Source organism: Colobus angolensis, unplaced genomic scaffold (genome assembly GCF_000951035.1).
Source record: "Colobus angolensis palliatus isolate OR3802 unplaced genomic scaffold, Cang.pa_1.0 Scaffold14, whole genome shotgun sequence".
NCBI lineage: Eukaryota > Metazoa > Chordata > Mammalia > Primates > Cercopithecidae > Colobus > Colobus angolensis.
Window position 1 is genome coordinate 22,961,917 of NW_012114488.1, and position 22,812 is coordinate 22,984,728.

General features: G+C 37.3%; 1 protein-coding gene across 1 annotated transcript in view; it reads right to left on the bottom strand.

The window, feature by feature from the left end:
* Positions 1-1,709: 1,709 nt before the first annotated feature.
* ROS1 (ROS proto-oncogene 1, receptor tyrosine kinase) overlaps positions 1,710-22,812 on the bottom strand; it is a 146,568-nt gene continuing 125,465 nt past the window's right edge. Inside the window, exons 42-43 of the mRNA XM_011935073.1 lie at positions 15,178-15,341; positions 1,710-2,145 (exon numbers count right to left, since the gene is read on the bottom strand). Coding sequence (XP_011790463.1) covers positions 1,835-2,145; positions 15,178-15,341 — 475 coding nt within the window. The 3' untranslated portion in view covers positions 1,710-1,834. The remainder of the gene's footprint in view (positions 2,146-15,177; positions 15,342-22,812) is intronic.

Consider the following 22,812-nt stretch of genomic DNA (forward strand, 5'->3'; position numbering starts at 1 on the left):
ATCTGTAGGTCTCAATTAGAAGCCTGGAGCAGGTGGGTGGGTCTTAGTGGTGAAAGCTGGGTCACATGCCTGCCTTCTTGCTGCAAGAGGCACTGGGGGAGTGAATGGAACACAGTTCCCACCCAGATTATAAAGGCAGAGTAATTACCCAGCACAGGAAGGGGCTTCATACCATGGCATAGCAAAAAGAATGGCAAATGCCCATTAGAGAGGGTGAGAAGATCAGAAAGAAAATATCCTGCCTTATTCAGCAGAATATCAGATGTGGCAGAGTGACCACAAATCGTGGACTTTAACTTGGGGGCTGTTCACCATAGAACTAACACATTCACTTCTCTGTGTTCCTTGCCAATCATCTGTGCAGGCTCTCAGGTAGTAGGCAAATTAAAAGATTAACTGAATTATCCAAGGTGGAAGTGGATACATGATCTTCTTCCACAACAGATTTTAGCAAATGCTATAATCAAAATGTTCTCTATATCTAGCAAACTTCCTAAATACTGCAACTGAATAACACAGAGAATGGCTTCATTGGTGTTGCTGTTAGAGCAATTGTAGCTTTAAGATTTAAATGGACAACTGCAAAATATATATATTGGTTTTAAGTTAAGGTGTTTTGCTGAACAGTTTTTTTTAATAATAGCTCTCATTTAGGTATTTATTTTTTCATGTGGCTGTTAAAAATCACACAGCTTGAATTAATATAGTATAATCACATATTTAATTTTAAGCATAATTCAATATAAAATGTAATCAAGTATTTTATGTATGAAATAGATATGGCAAATAGCAATCTTTATACTAGTTAATTTCCATAATAGCACACAAGTCAGAGTGATTTTTATACAACTGAAGATTACAGGGTGCAAAACTTCAGAACTTAATGATCTTCATAGTCTTATTTTCAATATGACTGAATCTACTGTTGTAAGCCTCAAAAATACAAAATATTTTACAGTAGTGATTAAAGACAATATATATTGGCCAGGCGCAGTGGCTTACACCTGTAATCCCAGCACTTTGGGAGGCCAAGGTGGGTGGATCATGAGGTCAGGAGTTCTAGACCAGCCTGGCCAATATGGTGAGACCTCGTCTCTACTAAAAATACAAAAGTTAGCTGGGTGTGGTGGCACACACCTGTAATCCCAGCTACTTAGGAGGCTGAGGCACCAGAATTGCTTGATCCCAGGAGGTGGAGGTTGCAGTGAGCCGAGATCGTGCCTTTGAACTCCAGCCTGGGCAACACAGCGAGACTCCATCTCAAAAATTAAAAAATAAAAAATAAGAAAAATATAATATATATCATTGCAGTAATAGCTTTCCAAGTGATTTCTCATGTCACAGGTGCTGGTTTCTTCTGTATGTGTTGAATTATTTCTCATTTCCTCGGTCCCATTTGAGATTATCTGTAGTTCAATTGACCCCCTGAGCCTACTACTTAGCCTCTTCTTCAGATCCCTGAACACATCTATTCTGTCTCTAAACATGTGGCCAAGATAATTTTATTACAGCCCAAACTGAAAGGTGGGTAAGAGTCTAAAGCACCTCAAGGGAGAGAGAGAGCAGTGTTTCCCTTCCAGACTTCTGAGTCTTCCTAAGCTTTCCACATGCTTAGTGTTCATCTCATAATTCTACTGAAAGTCAGGCAGCTGATATGGGGATTGCTACAACTGAAACCAAATGGCTCTCAGAACCAAGATAAGAACCCGGGAATGTTGCACTGTTTATTTGGAGTTATAGACCTCCATTTCATGTATCATTCTAGTAGAGTTTTCTTTCAGTAACTACTGAATGAGAGTGTTTATCTCATCTCTGCATTTCCCAAACAATGCTATTAATCAGACCCATCTCCATATCCAGTGTGAGTGAGACAGGCATAGTTCAGGCCTTCAGGCTTGCCAGGAGGGCAGTAAGCCACTTGTTTTTCTTGGCAGAAATCTTTGTCTGCATGTGGTTCCTTCTCTTCTTTCCTCAGACCACAAGATTTAGATTCCTGGGAGCCTAGGGGACCCTCAGACTTTTCTTCACCTTGGCTGCATTCTGTAGCAAGTACCATATAGTTTAACCCTTCTCGGTTCTTGGTTTCCATTAAAGCAACTGGCATAATGTCATCTGAATTCAAACAAATCACATCGCCATCTTCACCTGTGAAAAGATATGAATGTTATTCTAGCATGTATTTAAGTATTTATTGTAATAATATACAGGCTATATCAGAATTATAGCAACACCAACCTTATACATTTGTTCAGCAAACGTTTATGAGGACTACTAAGTGTTGGGAATACAAAGATAAATAAAACATGCTTCTTGTCCTTGAGGCTGCTGCAGTCTAGTAGGGAAGAAGATCAATTACTACAGAAGGTGACATGCACTTTAATAAAGGAATATTTTTAAATGTAGTAGGAGCACAGGGGTGATTAACTCTGCCTTAATAAGCGGAGCAAGTCATGGTCTTTGTGATAGGACTTAATTGGCCCTAAGAGGGCCCTTTTGGTCTATTTACTTTTCATACTTCCACAGCAACTGAAATATCTACTTTTAAAGATTGGTTTTTTTAGATTTAGTAATTTTGCTAAATTAATTGCTTAATATAACATTTACTGATGACTACTACATTCCAAGCCTGTGTTCTAGTTATTGATGGATATAGCAATGAATGAAACAACATTTCTACATTCAGCCCTGACTCACACCCAGGTCTGATGTATTTGTAATGAACTTAAATTGAAATATGAGGAAAATAACATAATTTAAAAAGACTAAGGGAGGTACCAGTGCACCTATTTTTCCCAATAAAAATTTAATGGATCTACCTATTTATTAAGTTTAACTGAACTACAAAGCTTATTTTATAAGAGCATATGAACTACATCCCTTCTCCCCATATCATTAGGTATGCATTTCCTTTGTGCGGACCCCCCAAACTGCTGAAGAACAAGATAGCCAAGCTACAGGTTCACAGGCTCATTGGTATCATCTAATTTTCCTCTTCATTGTTCAAACATCATTATAGCATAGTTCAAAACACATGAATAGTTAGATGTGTTGTAAAATTATCTCCTTAATAGAAAGAACTTTATCAGATGCCAAGTTTGGTTAGTACCTGGGTGTTGAACACCTGTGGAAGGTATTCAACACCTGTGGAAGGTATTCAACTGTTACGATTATTGCCAATATGCACTAATAGCCATTAAGATGCCCATAAGAATAACTTGGTGTATGTAATAATAGCAATGGAAAATGTTTTTAAATGTTAGGAAAAAATAAGATATTTAACTTTAAGTAGTACACTAATCCAATAATTGGGGAAAGTAGGAGGTTCTTAACAGGCTTAAAGAAATCAGGCTAAAGGAAAGTTTAAAATTTCAACAAAAACTTAAATCTACAATATAGTCTACCCACTCATATCAGCTATTTCATTGTCATACCTTTAATCCATGAATGAGCATATTGGAAAACTTCCTACTAAAAAATGATTTTAATTTTTTAAACTTTTTACTTGTTGAGTTGTCTGAAAAATAATATTTTATATGAGGCAAATAAATTCTTTTTGCAAATTCTGTTGTCATGTGTCAAAGAAAAATCATTAGCTAACTACTTTATTGGTTTATAGTACTTGTAGCAATATTTAGTAACTTGACCCTGGCAAGCTTTCAGCAATTAGTACATCTTCTTGTTGCAAAAAGAGCTTACAAGAGATTGCGATAGGAGAGATAGGTTGTCTTATTTGTTTGTTTCTGTTTAAAAATTATTTAATAAGTAGTCTATGGGTCAGATCTTAAAGCAGGTATCCTGAACAAAGATAGCATGCACTGGGCAACCTCTTTAAGAGAGAAATATTAAAATAAAGACTTCCAAGTAAGACGGGGTATTTACAGGCTAGACATATGCCGGCTGACTGGCTATGTTTAGAACAGCAGAGGAGCATTTAGATTTGTTTCCTGTAGAAGTCTCCGGGACTGATGAGGTGATGTTTACACAAATGTTTGGATGAAGTCACTGGGATATTTTTACTAGATGCCCAGATATGTTACTAATCTTCTCTCTCTATCCCCTTTCCACCCCATTAGGTCAGTAGGACCATAGGATAGGCATGGTATTATTGATCCCTGTTTTCCTAAGCACCCCCACTTTTTTGCTTAAAAAAAGTCATTTCAATAGCTTTTCTTATCTACTTACATATCTCCAACAACAACAATGAAGATAGTCATTTTATTGCTTTGCTAAATATGCCCACCAGTCCACAAAGCAGTAAGCTATTATTAAACACATTCTTTTTTATTGAAAATATAATTAAGTTTAGGTTTGCCTTGAAGGGTCTGTTCCACTATTTCTATCCTTTGCAGATATGCAAACTCTGCTTTAGTTCAATTTCTTCTCTCTTCCCTGCCTCTCTTGTTCAGTCACAAACTCAATTATGAATTTAGTGATTTCCACATCTCTTTTCATTCCTTATCTTCAGGATTTACATTCATTGTAAATAATAGAATAGCAATTTCTCTTTTCCTAAAATTTTATTTCTGTCATGGCCCAGAAATGCTTCTTTCTAAATTGTAATAGTTTGATGATATTCCCTGTTAAATTCTTCCTGCATCATTACTTTTAATATTTGTCTGCTTCTCTATTGTTATGAATATTATTTAGAATTTTAATTCTTTCTGCCAACAAGTTGGTACCTAAATAGATTTGGTATAATCCTAAAAAATGGTGTATATTTTCTAGCAGGTCATAAGTAATCATTGCTTTCATTATACCTAGCTGTGCAGTACACTATTGATAACATAATTGGGGATATTGTGTGGGTCATTTCCCTGCTACAGCCAGGGATTTGTGAAGGCTGAGAGGAAAGGCTCAACAATGTAGACAAATTCTAGCCCTATTTCAGCAGTATGATTATGAGCAAGTTACTAAACCTCAGTTTTCTCATCTGTAAAATCGCGATACAGTAATACTCACTTCATAAGACTTTCGTAAAGATTTAATGAGCTAACCTACATAGCACAGTGAGTGGCACGTGGAAAAGTACTAAAATAAAATTAGCTACTATTCTAATTAAAAGCCTTTCACAGAGGTATTTTTTTTTTTTTTTTTTTTTTTTTTGAGACGGAGTCTTGCTCTGTCGCCCGGGCTGGAGTGCAGTGGCGCGATCTCAGCTCACTGCAAGCTCTGCCTCCTGGATTCACGCCATTCTCCTGCCTCAGCCTCCCGAGTAACTGGGACTACAGGCGCCTGCCACCATGCCTGGTTAATTTTTTCTATTGTTTAGTAGAGATGGGGTTTCACTACATTAGCCAGGATGGTCTGGATCTCCTGACCTCGTGATCCGCCTCCCAAAGTGCTGGGATTACAGGCGTAGCCACTGTGCCTGGCCCTCTGTGACTTTTATAATATGTCTTTGTACATTAGAAGGAAAGGATTCCAGGAGCAAAGAGTTGAATTTTAGAATACGAGTCAACTGCAAAATCTGTGCAACCTTCTGGATTGCTTTACCTCTCTGCAGCATTTGTTCACTCTCTCCTTTCTAAGTCTCTCTTTTCTGAGTTTCCATAACAACACTCCCTATGGCTTTCCTCTTCCCTTTCTGGCTGCTCCTCCCAATGTCCACCATCTTTGTAAGCCCCTCCTATACTGGCTGTTCTCTGGGTTCCATCCACTTTTCACTCTCTTCTTATTTCATACACTCTAATTTAATGACTTCATCTGCACCCTGGAATTCAACCACCTATATTTACAGGACAGATCTTTCAACTGAGTATGACCCCATATCTTGACTGTGTCCTGGACTTACCCACTTAGATATGCCACAGCCAACTCAAACCAAACATATGCAAAACTGTTCCTCTTTCTATGTTCCTCATCTCCAGGAATAGTGTTGGTTTTTACCAACTTTCTCCTTTCTCTTTTTCACCCACTTAGTTGCCAAGTCCATCTACCTCTATGGTAACTCCAGACTCTCTTTTGTTCTCTCTACACCTGTTACCATTCATTAATTCAGCTTTTGTTATTTTTCATACCTTACTTTTGATTAGTGTGACCAATAACCCTCCAATTTTATCACTTGCCACATTCTCATGTATAATAAACTAAGTGTAGTTCTATGAATATCTCATTTTCTATTATTCCCTGCTTTTCTACATGCTGCTCCTTTTATCCTGAAATACATAGGATACCTCAGCTTCTTTTTTTCATATCTCAGCTTCTAAGTAGGTCTCAGCTTAGATGTAACCTCCTCTCCATGGCTTTTCTTGACTGTCCCTCCACCATAGTGTAGACTTGGCATCCTTCCACTGGACTCCCACAGAACATGGATTTCTTACCAATAACAACATAGAATGCTCATTCTCCTGGATTCTGGCAGAAGATGTAATACAAAATCATCTTCTCACCAACTCCTTAAAAATAAGCCTATTTGTAAGAAAAAAAATGCTGGAGAACCTACTAGAGAATCTACAGCCCACCAATTCCTTTAGACTACCTAAATTTAATATCTGAATTCAGATAGTATATACACAAACATACATAAATGAGCATTTCCCTAAATGGCTATATATGCACATACAATATCTACAAATACATAACCAAATTGTTAGCTGTGGCTAACACTAGGGAGTGAGATAAGGATGAATTAGGAAACTTTTACTTTTTAGACTGCTTAAATAATTTTATATTTTTTATGACAAACATAAATTACTTTTACAATAAAGATCTTTCAAATGTAGATACAGTTACAAAATAATATAGCAAGAACAGTTATTGAGATTAATTACTGGAAAAGTTACAAGAAAAATAGAAAGGAATCAGGAGTCATTTTTATGGTTGTTGTAAAATAAAATAAAAATTATTTTTAAACATTTAAGAAGTTCATGATTGTGTTAATTATAAAATTATAATCACAAAGAATTTGAGCCTTATCAGTCAAAAATTTTGAGGCTTGTTTGTTGCTTTCAATGATAAGAGCACACTAATATCCCTGATGAACACAGATGCAAAAATTCTCAACAAAATACTGGCAAACCAAACCCAAGAGCACATGAAAAAGATAGTACACTATGATCAAGTAAGATTTATCCCAGGTATGCAAGGATAGTTCAACATACGTGTATGTGTTGAAGACACATGATACATTACATCCACAGAATGAAAGACAAAAACCATACGATCATATCAGCAGATGCAGAAAAGGCATTTGATAACATTTAGCATCCTTTCATAATAAAAGCTCTCAACAAATAGGCATGGAAGGAACATATTTCAAAATAATAAAGGCTATATATGACAAATCCACAGCCAACATTGTACTAAATGGGGGAAAGTTGAAAACATTTTCTCTAATAACTGGAACAAGACAAGGATGGCCACTTTCACCACTCTTATTCAACATAGTACTGTAAGTCCTAGCCAGAGCAACCAGGCAGGGGAAAGAAAATAAAAAGGCATCTCATAAAAGGCATTCACAGATGATACTATCTTATATCTAGAAAAACCTAAAGATTCCACAAAATGTGTCTTCAACATATACACATATGTTGAACTATCCTTGCATCCATGGGATAAATCTTACTTGATCATAGTATACTATCCTTTCCATGTGCTCTTGGATTTGGCTTGCCAGTATTTTGTTGAGAATTTTTGCATCTGTGTTCATCAGGGATATTAGCGTGCTCTTATCATTGAAACTCTGAGATTTCATAAATAAATTCAGTAAAGTTTCAGGATACAAAATCAATGTACAAAAGTTCAGTGCATTTCTATATACCAAAAATAATCTAGCTGAGAATTAAATCAAGAAGGCAATGCCACTTACAAGAGCCACAAAAAGAATGAAATAACTAGGAATATGTTAACCAAGGAGATGAAAATTCTCCACAAGGGAAACTACAAAACACTGATGAAAGAAATTGTAGGAGGCACAAACAAATGGAAAAATATTCCATGCTCAAGGATTGGAAGAATCAATATTGTTAAAATGACCATACTGGCCCGGCGCGGTGGCTCAAGCCTGTAATCCCAGCACTTTGGGAGGCCGAGACGGGCGGATCACGAGGTCAGGAGATCGAGACCATCCTGGCTAACACGGTGAAACCCCGTCTCTACTAAAAATACAAAAAAAATTAGCCGGGCGAGGTGGCGGGCGCCTGTAGTCCCAGCTACTCCGGAGGCTGAGGCAGGAAAATGGCGGGAACCCGGGAGGCGGAGCTTGTAGTGAGCCGAGATCGCGCCACTGAACTCCAGCCTGGGCGACAGAGCGAGACTCTGTCTCAAAAAAAAAAAAAAAAAAAAATGACCATACTACCCAAAGCAATCTACATACTCAATGCAATCCCTATCAAAATACCAATGACATTCTTCAAAGAAATAGAAAAAAATCCTAAAATTTATGTAGAACCACAAAGACTCAGAATAGCCAAGGCTATCATAAGCAAAAGGAACAAAACTGTAAGAATCACATTACTGGATTCAAATTATACTACAGACCTATAGTAACCAAAACAGTATGGTACTGGCATAAAATCTGACACATAGACCAAAGGTACATATACAAAATGGAATACTATTTAGCCATAAAAAAGAACAGAATAAAGGATACAGAAATAAATTCACACACTTACAGTGAAATCATTTTTTACAAAGATGCCAAGAACGTATACTGGGGAAAAGACAGTCTCTTCAATAAATGCTGCTGGGAAAACTGGATATCCATATACAGAAGAATAAAACTAGACCCCTCTCTCTCTACATATATAAAAATCTAAAAATGCATTAAAGATTTGAATCTAAGACTTCAAACCATGAAAATACTACAAGAAAACACTGGGGAAAATCTCCAGGACATTGGTTGGGGCAAAAATTTCTTGAGCAACACCCCACAAGCACAGGCAGTCAAAGCAAAAATGGACAAATGGGATCACATAAAATTTAAAAAGCTTCTTCACAGCAAAGGGAACAATCAACAAAATGAAGAGACAATCCACAGAATGGAAGAAAATGCTTGCAAACTACCCATCTGACAAGGGGTTAATAACCAGAATACATAAAGAGCTCAAATAACTCAATAGGAAAAAAGCTAATAGTCTGATCAAAAAAATGGGCAAAAGATTTGAATAGACATTTCTTTTTTTTACATCTAGAATATACAAAACTTTATTTAATAATAAGGCAATGACAACCAAATAGAAAAATGATCAAGAGACTTGAACAAGTACTTTGCCAAATAGGATTTCCCAGTGGCCAATAAAAAAGAAAAGAAGAAAAGAAAAAATACTCAGTTTTTCTTATAATAGCACTGGGCTTATTCTCATTCTTGGCAGATTGTTTCTACACTTTGAATGAACATATTAATATTAAGCATATCTTTTATTTTTTGTATTCTGATGTTTTGACATTCTGGTGACCCTAGAAGCACAGCCCCTCTCAGTGTTTGCCCATTTCTAGAGCTAGTAAACAACTGGCCTTGAAATGTACTTTTCAAATGCAGATCAACCAATCCAGACCGCACACTCCAACCACCTACTTTTTTAAGCTCTTACTCTCCATACCACTATTTACCTGTGCTAATCACCCCAGAGATAGGTACCAGAAAACTAGGGTCAGCCCTTACATCCCAGAGCTTCCTGAAATCGTGAATAGACATTTCTAATAAAAAGAAATACAAATGGCAAACAGCATGTGAAAAAATGCCCAGCATCATTGATCATCAGAGAAATGCAAACCAAAACTACATTGAGATATCAGCTCAGTCAAGTTAAAATGGCTTACATTGAAAAGACAGGCAACAGCAAATGCTAGCAAGGATGTGGAGAAAGGGAATCCTCATACACTGTTGGTGGGAATGTAAATTAGTACGACCGCTATGAAGAACAGTTTGGAGGTTCCTCAAAAAACGAAAATAGATCTACCATTTGATTCAGCAATCCCACTGCTGGACAGATGCCCAAAAGAAAGGAAATCAGTACATCAAAGAGATACCTGCACTCCTGTGTTTACTGCAGTACTGTTTACAATAGCTAAGATTTGGAAACAACCTAAGTGTCCATCTGTAGATAAATGGATAGGCCAGGTGCAGTGGCTCACACCTGTAATCCCAGCACTTTGGGAGGCCGAGGTGGGCGGATTACTTGAGGTCAGAAGTTCTAGACCAGCCTGGCCAACATGGCGAAACCCAGTCTCTACTAAAAAAAAACACAGAAGTTAGCCAAGTATGGTGGTGTGTGCCTATAGTCCCAGCTACTTGGAATGCTGAGGCAGGAGAATTGCTTGAAACTGAAAGGGGCAGGTTCCACTGAGCCGAGATCATGCCATTGCTTTCCAGTCTGAGCGACAGAGTGAGACTGTCTCAAAAAAAAAAAAAAAAAAAGATAAATGGATAAAGAAAATGTGGTATATGCATATAGTACAGTGGAGTACTATTCAGCCATAAAAACAATGAGATCCTGTCATTTGCAAGAATGTGGATGGAACTGGAGATTATTATGTTAAGTGAAATAAGCCAGACACAGAAAGATAAATATCTCATGTTCTCACTTATTTGTGAAATATAAAAATCAAAACAATTGAACCCATGAAGACAGAGAGTAGAAGGACAGTTACCAGAAGCTGGGAAGGGTAGTAAGGGACAGGGTGGGAGTTGAGGATGGTTATTGGGTACAAAAAAGAGAAAGAATGAATAAGACTAAATATTTGATACCACAATAGGGTAACTATAGTCAATAATAATTTAATTGTACATTTTAAAATAACTAGAAGTAAAAAATTGGTTCGTAACACAAAGGATAAATGCTTGAGGGTGGATACTCCATTCTCTATGATGTGATTGTTGCACATTACATGCCTGTATCAAAACATCTCATGTGCCCTATAAATATATACATCTACTATGTACCCACAAAAATTAAAAATAATTTTTTTTTTGAGACAGAGTCTCGCTCTGTTGCCCAGGCTGGAGTGCAGTGGCGCAATCTTGGCTCACTGCAAGTTCTGCCTCCCGGATTCATGCCATTTTCCTGCCTCAGCCTCCCGAGTACCTGGGACTACAGGCGCCTGCCGCCATGCCCGGCTAATTTTTTTTTTTCTTTGTACTTTTAGTAGAGACGGGGTTTCACCATGTTAGCCAGGATGGTCTCGATCTCCTGACCTCGTGATCTGCCCACCTTGGCCTCCCAAAGTGCTGGGATTACCTGCATGAACCACCACGCCCGGCCAAAAATAAATTTTAAAAAAACAAATAATACTACATGGCTATAGTAATCAAACAGTATGGTACTGATATAAAAATAAACATATAGTTTAATGAAACAGAATCCAGAATCCAGAAATAAAGTCACATATTTACAGTCAACTGATCTTTGGCAAAGTCAACAAGAACCCATACTGGGGAGAAAAACACCCCTTTCAATAAATGGTGCCAGGAAAATTGGATATATGCAGAAAAATGAAACTGGACCCTTACTCTCACCATATACAAAACTTAACTTACAATGAATTAGAACACTTACATGTAATACATGAAACTGTGAAAATACTAGAAGAAAGCCTAAGGAAAACTCTTCTGGATATTGGTCTAGGCAAAGAATTCATGACTTAGACACTGAAAGCACAGGCAACATGAACAAAAATAGACAAATGTGACTTAATTAAGCTAAAAAGCTTGTGCAGAAAAAGAAATAATCAATGGAATAAAGAGACAATCTGCAGAATGGGAGAAAATATTTGCAAAATATTCACTCAACAGGGGTCTGATATCCAGAATATACAAGGAATTCAAGCACTCAACAACAACAAACGAGCAAATAATACCATTAAAAAGTGGGCAAAATATGTGAATAGATGTTTTATCAAAAGAAGACATACAACTGACCAACAGGTATATAGAAAAATGCCCAACATCCCTAATCATCAGAGAAATGCAAATTAAAATAATAAGATATCATCCTCCCCCAGTCAGAATGGCTACTATTAAAAAGTCAAAAATAATAGATATTGGCGAAGATGCAGACAAAGAGGAACACTTACATACTGTTGGTGGGAATGTAAATTAATACAACTTTTATGGGAAACAGTATGGAGATTTCTCAAAAAGCTAAAAATACAATCTGGCAACCAATCCAGCAATTCCATTACTAGGTATCTACCCAAAGGAAAAGAAATCACTACATCAAAAACATACTTACACTCATATGTTTATCACAGTACTACTCATAATAGCAAAGGTATGGGATCAACCTAGTGTCTATCTATGGATGACTGGATAATGAAAATGTGGTATAGACAATGAAATACTATTCAGCCACTAAAAAGGAATGCAATCATGTGTTTTGTAGCAACATGGATGAAACTGGAGGCAATTATCTTAAATAAAATAAGTCAAACACAGAAAGACAAATATCACATGTTCTCACTCATCAGTGGGGTTGAAACAATGTGTACGCATAGAGGTAGAGTGTGAAATGATAGACAATGAAAACTTGAAAGGGTAAGGTTGTGGGAGAGTGATAAGAAATTACTTAGTGGGTACAAGGTACATTTTCAAGTGATAGATACCCTAAAAGCCCTGACTTCATTACTAAATAATCTTGTACCCCATAAATTTATACAAAAAAATAAGAGGAGTGATATAGTTAAGAAAATGTGCTTTCAATGCCAAGCAAGCAAAACCGTGTTCTGCCTGCCTTTCAGATATGTCTATATTCAATTCAACCCAGTTACTGTTATCTATCTTAGGAACAAAAGGTTTAATTTTACATATTGGCAAACCGCTCTGCATGATTGTTCCTCTAAAGTTTCCATAAGTGAAGTTATGACAAATAAGAACCAGGCCAGGCTGGAGCAGATTGAAATGGCTTGAGCAAAACAGTATTATTAAATAGTGAACTGGTGACACCAGTATTTCCTATGGATATAGATATAGTCTTATGACAAGGACAACTTTCAATATCACCAGTAAAAGCTAGTTTACTACTAAACTCGGCAAACAAAATTAAGGAAACTGATTCTAGCTTCCAAGAGAAAGAAATACTCTCACCTCTTGTTTTTCTTTAAAGCAGACAAATGAACACATTAAATACAGGTGCTTACACTATGCCTGGCCCCCAAATCAGTATCTGTTGAAATAATTTTTTTAATTATCAACATTTTATTCAGAGAAATGTCTCATTAAGTAAATGCTTAGAAAATGACAAGGCCTTAATAGTGTCTAGAATGGCTTAAAGGTATGTTTGCCTATTCATATAGGCAAGTATATATGTAGAGCCCCCCAAAGGATGGAGTTGCTGTGCCAGTTATAACACCCAAGTGTTCTGCTATTGGCATTCTTAGAATCGGCTCTGTCCAGGGTGACAGTGAGTAGAAACAATGTGAGACTATTAACAAGGTTTCCTCTAATGAAGGTTATGACATATGGCCAAGGCACGTGCAACCCTTTCCAATCTGTCGCTTAGCAGTTTGTGTTAAAGAAGTTACATGATCAGAGTTTTATGCTCATATAATGGATCCAAAGTCACCCAAAATATGTAGTAAGACGTATAGACAAGTAGACGTCTGTCCATGGGCTGCTTCTTTTTATCTGCTATTAGTCAAGTGCATCACTCGAGGTGAAGGTCTCATGTGAAGGTGATCTGGCTTCATCATTGCCACCCACTGATCACCAGAGTTGATTCAGCTGATGTCTGGCTACACAGCTGTGCCCTTTCTCCACCGTTACACGGGTAGCCCTCCTCAAGTTGAAAACTTGGTTGAAGAGGATGACCTTCCCTGATAGGAGAGGACCATTCTTTAATAAAGATGTGCAAGTAGCTGTGTAAGCTCTCAAGGTAAAGGTGTCTCCTGCACTCAGTCTTATAGTCAGTCACTGCAAATAGCAAGAAGCCTAATTTCTGAGAGATTCTAAGTTGTGATCCATCTTGCCAGTTTGGTTTGTAAGCAAGGACATCTGCATTTAAATAAACAAAGGGCCTGGCAAACTTTTAATAACAAGAAGTTCTAGATCAGCTGAAGGAGAAATATTTTAAATTCATTTTTCTGCAGCCAATTAGGCACACATACAGTAAATGTGACTTTAGAAATGAATTAAGTGACTACTGTGTTTTAAGTCTGTTTACATTTAATTAAAAGGCTTAGTCTGTCCATCATAGTAGAATGGTTCCAGAATTTATTCATTTATTTTATTTTATTTTATTTTTTGAGACAGAGTCTCACTCTGTCACCCAGGCTGGAGTGCAGTGGTGCCATCTGCCTCCCGGGTTCACGCCATTCTCCTGCCTCAGCCTCCAGAGTAGCTGGAACTACAGGCGCCCGCCACCACGACAGGCTAATTTTTTTTTTTCTTTTTTTGTATTTTTAGTAGAGATGGGGTTTCACTGTGTTAGCCAGGATGCTCTCAAGCTCCTGACCTCATGATCCACCTGCCTGGGCCTCCCAAAGTACTGGGATTAAAGGCTTGAGCCACCGTGCCCGGCCCAGAGTATTATTATCTTAATCACCAAACACTAAAGTCATAGAATCAGACTAGATCTTAGCAAGACCTGATCCACTACAACAATCACAGCAAAATTACTCATCAGTAAGAAGCAAAGGATTAGATATATACGTAGCAACACGGAGAGACCTTAAAAATACAGTGCTTAACGAAAACGGAAGGAAAAATGCATTCATTTCACAAAAAAAATACACATTTTGCAGGAAAACATACAAATGAAAAGATACACACTAAAGACATTAGAATGGTTGCCTGACGGGGAGGGAGGAAGTTGAAGAGGAGAGGAATATGGGGATACAATGGCTAAACACACAAACAAGATAGGAGCTCTGCATAGGCCAACGATGATAATGTACCATAAGCAGAGTCTGTAATTAACTCTGTACTCGAGGCCCAAACTGGTGTGTAGGGGGAGAAGAGGAGAACAGACCTTATGAAAACATAGTCTAACATGTTAATTCTCCTCCTTACTATCTTAGATTATAAATCCAGGGGCCATAGCACTATCCTTTATTTTTTCAATTTAGTGCATAATACAAATAATTTTCACAGAGGAATGCAATAAACACTTAATTATGATAACAAAGGTGCCAACATATTATTCTTTTTGCCTACCCCAAAATGCTTTCTGTGTACATTCCATTTTAACCTTGTTCAGCTCACAGTGCAGAGAAAACTATAATATTCTGAAGAATCAAACTTACCTTCAAAGCTTTCATTTATGACTCCACTGGTGTTTGCTTCATCTCTGCACTGATAAATGCTATTTAAGAAAAAATTTCTGAATAACTGAAGTTGGTCCTGAATTCTATGAAAAGTAGGCCTTTGGTCAGGTTCTTGAGCCCAGCATTGGGTCATTAAATTCCACCTAAATATGCAGGGAAAGATGGGAAAGTAAATAGCAATTGGATATAATTACTGATAACCCAGGTAGGGTCATTTTAGAAAGGAAAGAATCCAAGTTATTGCCAGTTTTCCTTAATTAATATAAATGAATCATAGCAAAGGCTTTGGTTTCTTATTTAAGAGTGGCTTTTAACACTACTACGTTTATTAGACAACATCTTTCTTTTGAAAAGGTGACATTATTTTAACAGTTATTATTTCAAATAAATAGATGGATAAGTAGATGGTGGCAAAATGTCTACTCAACACTCAACTACTCAAGGTGAAGGTCTCATGTGAAGGTGATCTGGCTTCATCATTGCCACCCACTGATCACCAGAGTTGATTCAGCTGATGTCTGGCTATACAGGTGTCCCCTTCCTCCAGTGTTTCATGTGTAACCCTCCTCAAGTTGAAAACTTAGTTGAAGAGGATGACCTTCCTTGATAGAAGAGGACCATTCTTTAATCAAGGGTGTTCAAGTAGCTCTTTAAGCTCTCAAGGTAAAGGTCTCACTTGCACTGTCAGTCTTATAGTCAATCATAATGTATCAACATATAAAGAAACTAACAGCTATAAAAATTGTTGAAAGGCAAAATTCATCACATCTCAACTCATATAAGCAGAAAAACTGTAATTATTTTATATTGTTTATAATTAACTAGGTCTTTCTCAGAGTCCCTACCTAGCATAAGAAAAGAAACTTCATTTAGTACAATGTTCTTTTATACTTATTTTTATGTTTATAACTTAGTCTCACTATTTTAAACAATCTTTTTAAGTATTATTCAGTCTTTTCTGGATAATAACCCAACCTCTCTTATTTTCAGGCCATCCCCACTCCCTCTGCCTTCCTTTCTAAGGTAGTGTCAGGATATATGTTGGGTACAAGATTTATGTGACTTGTAGAGGCATGGTGAAGAATCCTTTGAACCCCACTGTGCCCTCCAGATCTTTGCTAGTCTCAGTGGCTAATCCAGAATTCATTAAGGAGTAACTGATCTGACCCAGCCTAGGCATCAGCCCCTGTTGGCAATCTGTGAATTCTTTACCTATTCTTTTGACGTTTCCCCACTAAAGTGGTCCACTCTTGTCTCTCTCTAGCTGTAGGATTCTCAGATGCTATGAAGCCCTATACATGCTCTCAAGGCCCAGGGAATCCATTCTTGTTTCTGCTGCAGGCCCACAGGAAGGTACTTGGCAGAATCTCTAGCTCTCAACAAAATGTTCACCCAGTATAGGAAACAAAGGAAGTTTGGAAGCATAAGCTAGACATTTCTGTCTGGACAAGTCATTCTACCTTCTCGACAATGCTGAGTCTCCCATGTCAAAGTGAGGGTCCTCCACTCCATGATCTATTTGTAATTCTCCCCAACCAGGGGTGAGTGAGTATCTCTTCTAATTGAAGCCTACAGAGGAGGTTTCCAAACCCAGATATCCAGTGTCTCACCCTCCCACCTCTATCAGGTTCTCTTCTTTCTTCACTTCCCCAGGGCTTGGAAGGAATGAGGGCTTTACTCACTACCTTTTTTAATTTGACTATCCTTATATAAAATTATATGTTTTTATACAGACAATTAAAACCTAGTACTTAAAAAGGAGCTAAAGGACTTTAGATGCTCTCTATATTCCAAACCTGGTTTTCAAGCCTACTGACTTATTATAAACAAGTACTTGCTCTCTTTTTTGACTTTCTGGAGCTATATGGCAGACTGGATCAGAGAGAGAGAAGTGATAAAGAAACAGATTGGGAGGTACTTAAAGTATTAGTACTACTATATGAATAAATATACTATTATAAGTTCTTTGCAAAGTAATAAAGAAAACAAACATGAGTTCTAACAGACATGAAACAGTTTTGGAAAGTTGCTTACAGAAGGCCCCTCTGCAGAGGTGACATTTAAGCCAAAGAACTTTGTAAGAAAATAAGACACTAGTCATGGGAATAGGGTGTGGATGGGAGTCAGGGAACACACTACAAGTGGGGAAAGCATGTGTAAAGTCCTAAATTTGGAAAGAGCTTGGCACATTTTAGAACCTGAAAGAAAGCCAGTGTCCCTGAAGTTCAGTCATTGAGGGGAAAGGATGAGATGAGATCAGAGGAGGGAAGCGAGATCATGCAGGTCTCACAGGGCAGGCAAAGAGTTGGATTTTACAACACTACAAGGGGAAGCTTTTCAAGATTTTTTTTTTTTTTTTGAGACGGAGTCTAGCTCTGTCGCCCAGGCTGGAGTGCAGTGGCGCGATCTGGGCTCACTGCAAGCTCCGCCTCCCGGATTTACGCCATTCTCCTGCCTCAGCCTCCCGAGTAGCTGGGACTACAGGCGCCCGCCATCTCGCCCGGTGGTTTTTTGTATTTTTTAGTAGAGACGGGGTTTCACCATGTTAGCCAGGATGGTCTCGATCTCCTGACCTCCTGATCCGCCCGTCTCGGCCTCCCAAAGTGCTGGGATTACAGGCTTGAGCCACCGCGCCCGGCCTTTTTCAAGATTTTTAAGCAGACATAATCTTTACATTTTTAAAGGATTACTCTAGCAGATCTGTGGACAATAAATTATAAAGGGGCAGGTTGGAAGCTATTAAAGAAGACTAGATGAGAGATAATGATGGTGTGGACTGAGGTAATGCCTGTGGAGCTAGAACAAGATTATAATCACTAGGTAACGATGGCCCAGAAATCATTATAGGTATTGTATTTAAAATAGCTAGTATCCATTTGGGGAATTATAATGCAATCTCCATTCCATTATAATGTGGCAAGCAAACTCCACTTCCATTTATTTCGTTTCCTGACAAGCACCTCAGGTCAGAGTTGGTACTCCATATCAGAATAAATGGTATCAGGAAAAACTAATATTGGACTGTTTCAATGTATTGATCTGATGACTTCACATGTATTTCAAGGAATTTACGTACCGGGTATACAGTGCCAAGCTTGGCTCTATATTTTAATATTAGAATCATATCTGAGAAATAACCAAAAGACAACCTAATCTTTTACATATTTCTCTATAACCTGTGCCATTTAGAAATGGGAATGATACAAAGATGTCAATGAAGAATCATTAGACTTCTAAATGAGATATTATAATCCATGTCAGATCACAGAATTTAAAAAATAGAGTTTTGATGATTAATCTAAGAGTTGTCCTCAGCGTATAGAGGAAAAATGAAGAATTATAATTGTCCATAGGAAGCATTTTATTTTTGAAAATAAAGTTGTGATTCAAAAATATTGCCAAGGCATAGATAGATTCTCTCAAGGTTGGTCATATTTCAGTTAGGAGGTTTTTACAGTTGTCCCTCCTTATCAGTTTTGCTTTTCATGGTTTCAGTTAGATGAGGTTAACTGTGGTCCAAAAATATTAAATGGAAAATTCCAGAACTAAACAGTTCATAAGTTTTAAATTGCATGCCATTCTGAGTAGTGCAATGAAACATGAAACTGAAACATGAAACTATCCCTTTGTCCAGCATATCTATGCTGTATATGTTACCTACCCATTAGTTGACTAAGTTGTCAGATCAAGAAAACATGGTGTATACGAGGTTGGGTACTGATACGATTTCACTCTGTGTCCCACCCAAATCTCATGAAGAATTGTGTCACCAGTGTTGGAGGAGGGGCCTGGTGGGAGATGATTGAATCATGGGGGCAGATTTCCACCTTGCTGCTTTGGTGATAGAGTTCTTATGAGATCTGGTTGTTTAAAAGTGTGTAGCACCTCCTTCTTTCTTACATTTGCTCCCTCTCTTCCTCCTGTTCTGGCCATGGAAAGACTACGCCTGCTTCCTCTTCACCCTCTGCTATGATTGTAGGCTTGCTGAGGCCTCCTGAGCCATGCTTTCCTGCAGAGCCTGTGGAACCATGAGCCAATTAAACCTCTTATAAATTACCCAGTTCTCTTTATAAATTACCTAGTTTCTTTGTAAATTACCAGTTCCTGATAGCAGTGTGAGAATGAACTAATACAAGTATTATTCTTGGTTTCAGGTATCCACTGGGGGCCTTGGAACATATCCCCCCCCCCAAAGAAAGGCCATTGCCATACTTATTTATAACCCTGCTTTATTATGCAAAAAATCAAGATACTTAGTGAGATTATTTAGAAGGAGAGAAAGAAAAGGAAGAAGGAAGAGGAGGCTAGAGAAGAGGAAGGCAGGGGGAAAAAGAAACCATCCTAACAGCTGCCACTTAGCCATTTGCACATCACCCACTCATTCTACCTCCAAAAGTTCAGCCTCTTCTTTAATCTGTGAAATCCACTTAAGCAGAAATTCCTCTTTTGTTCATTTATGGAGGCTTTAATTTACATTTAATCCAATTATTACTCTGTACTTAATTTTCTGATGACAAACACATTTGGCCTGTTAATATATAAAACCTTTCTGTTCCACCATGCAGGGATAAATGAGGACTAAGAAAAGAGGAGCTATATAAAGCAATAGTCATCTAAAAGTAAAGAATAAAACTTGTGTTCTCAAACAGCAATGAACTGGCAATGGAATGAAATGAAGAGACTTTTAATAATCTTAAATGTATTTCTTACATCTTGTAAGTAAATTAACAATGAAAACTATAGCCTTGGCATAGAGGATCTTCCCTTACAAATATGTCCTTGTCACCATTCTTTATCATGCAGTGTATACTTACACCAAGTTATAGTTACAAATATTCAAACATACTACTCTAAACAAATTTGCAGGTCCTTCAAGTTTGTTAAAATTTAGCTGGGCTGGTTGTTTTGGCTCCAGAAAATTACTCATTATGCTTGAAGTATCTCATTTGGCTAAGTAGAGGTTCCAATTCCTCCACTCACCATGCAAACCCTTTACAACTCTTTTCCTCAAGGTTTCTTTTTTTTTTTTTTTTCTCAAAATAGCACAGGACTCATTAGCTATATCCAGTGTTAGCCTCTATGAATATTAAAGACTTCGAATTCACAAAGCAGTTGAAGTTCAATACATGAAAACGTCACAGTATTTTTCAGTATGAAAGGGAAAAGTTTCTACAGTTATTTAAACAAAGTACATAAAATATAGATTTCAAAATTTTCCTTACTCATCATACCTAACCCTGAAGAGATCCAATTAGTATCCAGGTGTACATAGTTTTTAAGATGTAAAAATAACATGGTGAGCCTCTGAGTTCTCCCATGGTTGCCTCCTACACCCGAGGGACTCTCCAGTAATTCCAGTTGCTACTGTGATATATCTATTATAAAACCCCAAAAAAGCTCTCACTTGAAGTAGATTGCCCTTTGATCCCATTTCTTCTCAGGAGTTGTGTAGTTGTTGTGCAAACTAAAAACTGAAGAGAATCCTGATGGCTGGGCTTTCTATCATACATCCCAGGCTATGGAGAGAAGGGTAGGAATGCTCTGAACCTGGCATTCCATTAATAGCTGAGTACAGCATAGCTATCTATGGGCTCACCTGACCTAGAGTGCATCCAGGTGCTGAGTATTTAAGCAGTAAATGGAAGGTGTAGCAGGGCTCAGTGTAGACTTTCAACACCCTAAGCTGGGCCTGTGATCTCAGAAAACTGTTTCAAATAAATATCAGTTCCCTCTGTACTCTAAGGAGAGTAGTTAATCTTTATCATGACAACTTAAGGCCATGGCCAGATTGAATGGTATTGCTGAGATCTCCATTTCCTAGCCCAGCTTGTTTTCCTGGTTGGCAGTGGATCTTTAACCCTTCCCAGGGCTTGTTAGAGTCCTGCAGCACTTGGAGGGCTTGATGCAGGGCTTATTTGTATTAATGATGTTCAAATGAACTTCAAAACCAGAAAATGAAAATTTAAAATTTTCATTTCAAATAAACTATATTTTTATTAAAACAATGGCAATTCAATCAATAAATTATTCAAGATAATACATTTTCCCACTCATAATCAGGAATATTTTTGTAGCGCTCCTCCTTCCTCCTTCTAGTTGCATTTTTTATACCTTTAGCTAAAGTTCAACTTGTCTACATTTTTCTGCTCCACAATACAGCAATTTGTTATTAACTTCCCTGCCCCGAACAAAATAATCAAACACATCAGTCAAAACTGATAGTTTAGTGATCAATTTCTAAGCTGCCTATCCAAAAATATTGCATGATTGTGATGAGGCACGTTAACCCTTGGGGAGAGAGTGGAATAAGTGATTAGTCTGTAAATATTTAGTTAAAATTTATTTTGTATTTAGGTATCCCTGGCTTTTTTCTTAAGCCCTATAGGCAAGGTTTTCAAATTTTGTATAATTTCTTATCCTTAATTTATATAATTTTCACCATTTCCCCCTAAAATGATTATGAATCATTTTTTATGCACTATTATCTAATTTGGTTAGATGTGTGTGTATCTGATTTCCCTGTAAATATCCCAGAGATTATTAAGCTAAATCAGAAACAAGTAGTGATTCCAATCTTCTTCAAGCTGGAAGATTTAAATAATACAAAAATATGCACCAGTAGAACATCTAACCAAGGTGCCCAGCTCTTAATCATCTTTTGGCTCAAGTCTGAATAATCCTCTAAATAACACAGCATAGTCAAGGCAGTACAACCATGGTGTGCATCCGCATACTGCTAATTCCTTTTGCACTTGCCTGTACCACACAGTTTAGCACTTTATTACATGTTGGCTTGGCATCCAACTGCTCCGTGTGGGTGTCTTTTCATTCAAAACACATTCTGAGATGCTGAAGAGCTGTGTTCCTGGTTTAAACACCTCTGTAATCCATACAATCCTTGGCATGTTATGATGCACATAGAGAGTTCATACTTACTTGCTCTTTTAGAGACTTCTTGGGTAAGACAATTCTTGGAAACAGTTGTTAAGACTTAAATTTCTGCTGAGACTTTCCACAAGGAGGCAGATTAATACTCAGAATAAAAACTTTTTTCCTTATAATTTGACTAAAAGTCACTCACTCTTCTGAGAAATCACTATCAGAATTCAGTAATGGCCAGGATTCGCTAAAGTTACAATACTTAGTCATTTTTTTGTTATGTTCATAAACAGATCACAACTTGTGTAATTTTTAGTAATACTATTTCTTATTAGTCAATGTCAGCTATATCAACAAAAGCAATCCAACTTTTTAACAATATATTCCTATTTAGTATAATCTTTTAATATGTAGATTAAGATACTAGTCAGATCATATCTCCCAAAATAAAACGCATACATGTGTGTATACTCTCTCTCTCTCACACACACACACACAGAGTGCTTTTGTTAGAATTCACTTACCCAGAAGTATTTTACTCTCCAAAATTTTGTTTCTCAGTGAAATATCATTTGTATATAGAAATAAGAAGAAACCATAATGTATTCACAAATTGACACAATGAATTGATATTTTCTGTGGGATATACAATGTTTAAGTTCCAGTTTTTATTTTAACAATTTAACAAACTGTATCAAGAGGCCTAAGATTGTATATGCACATGTGTTTGTTTGG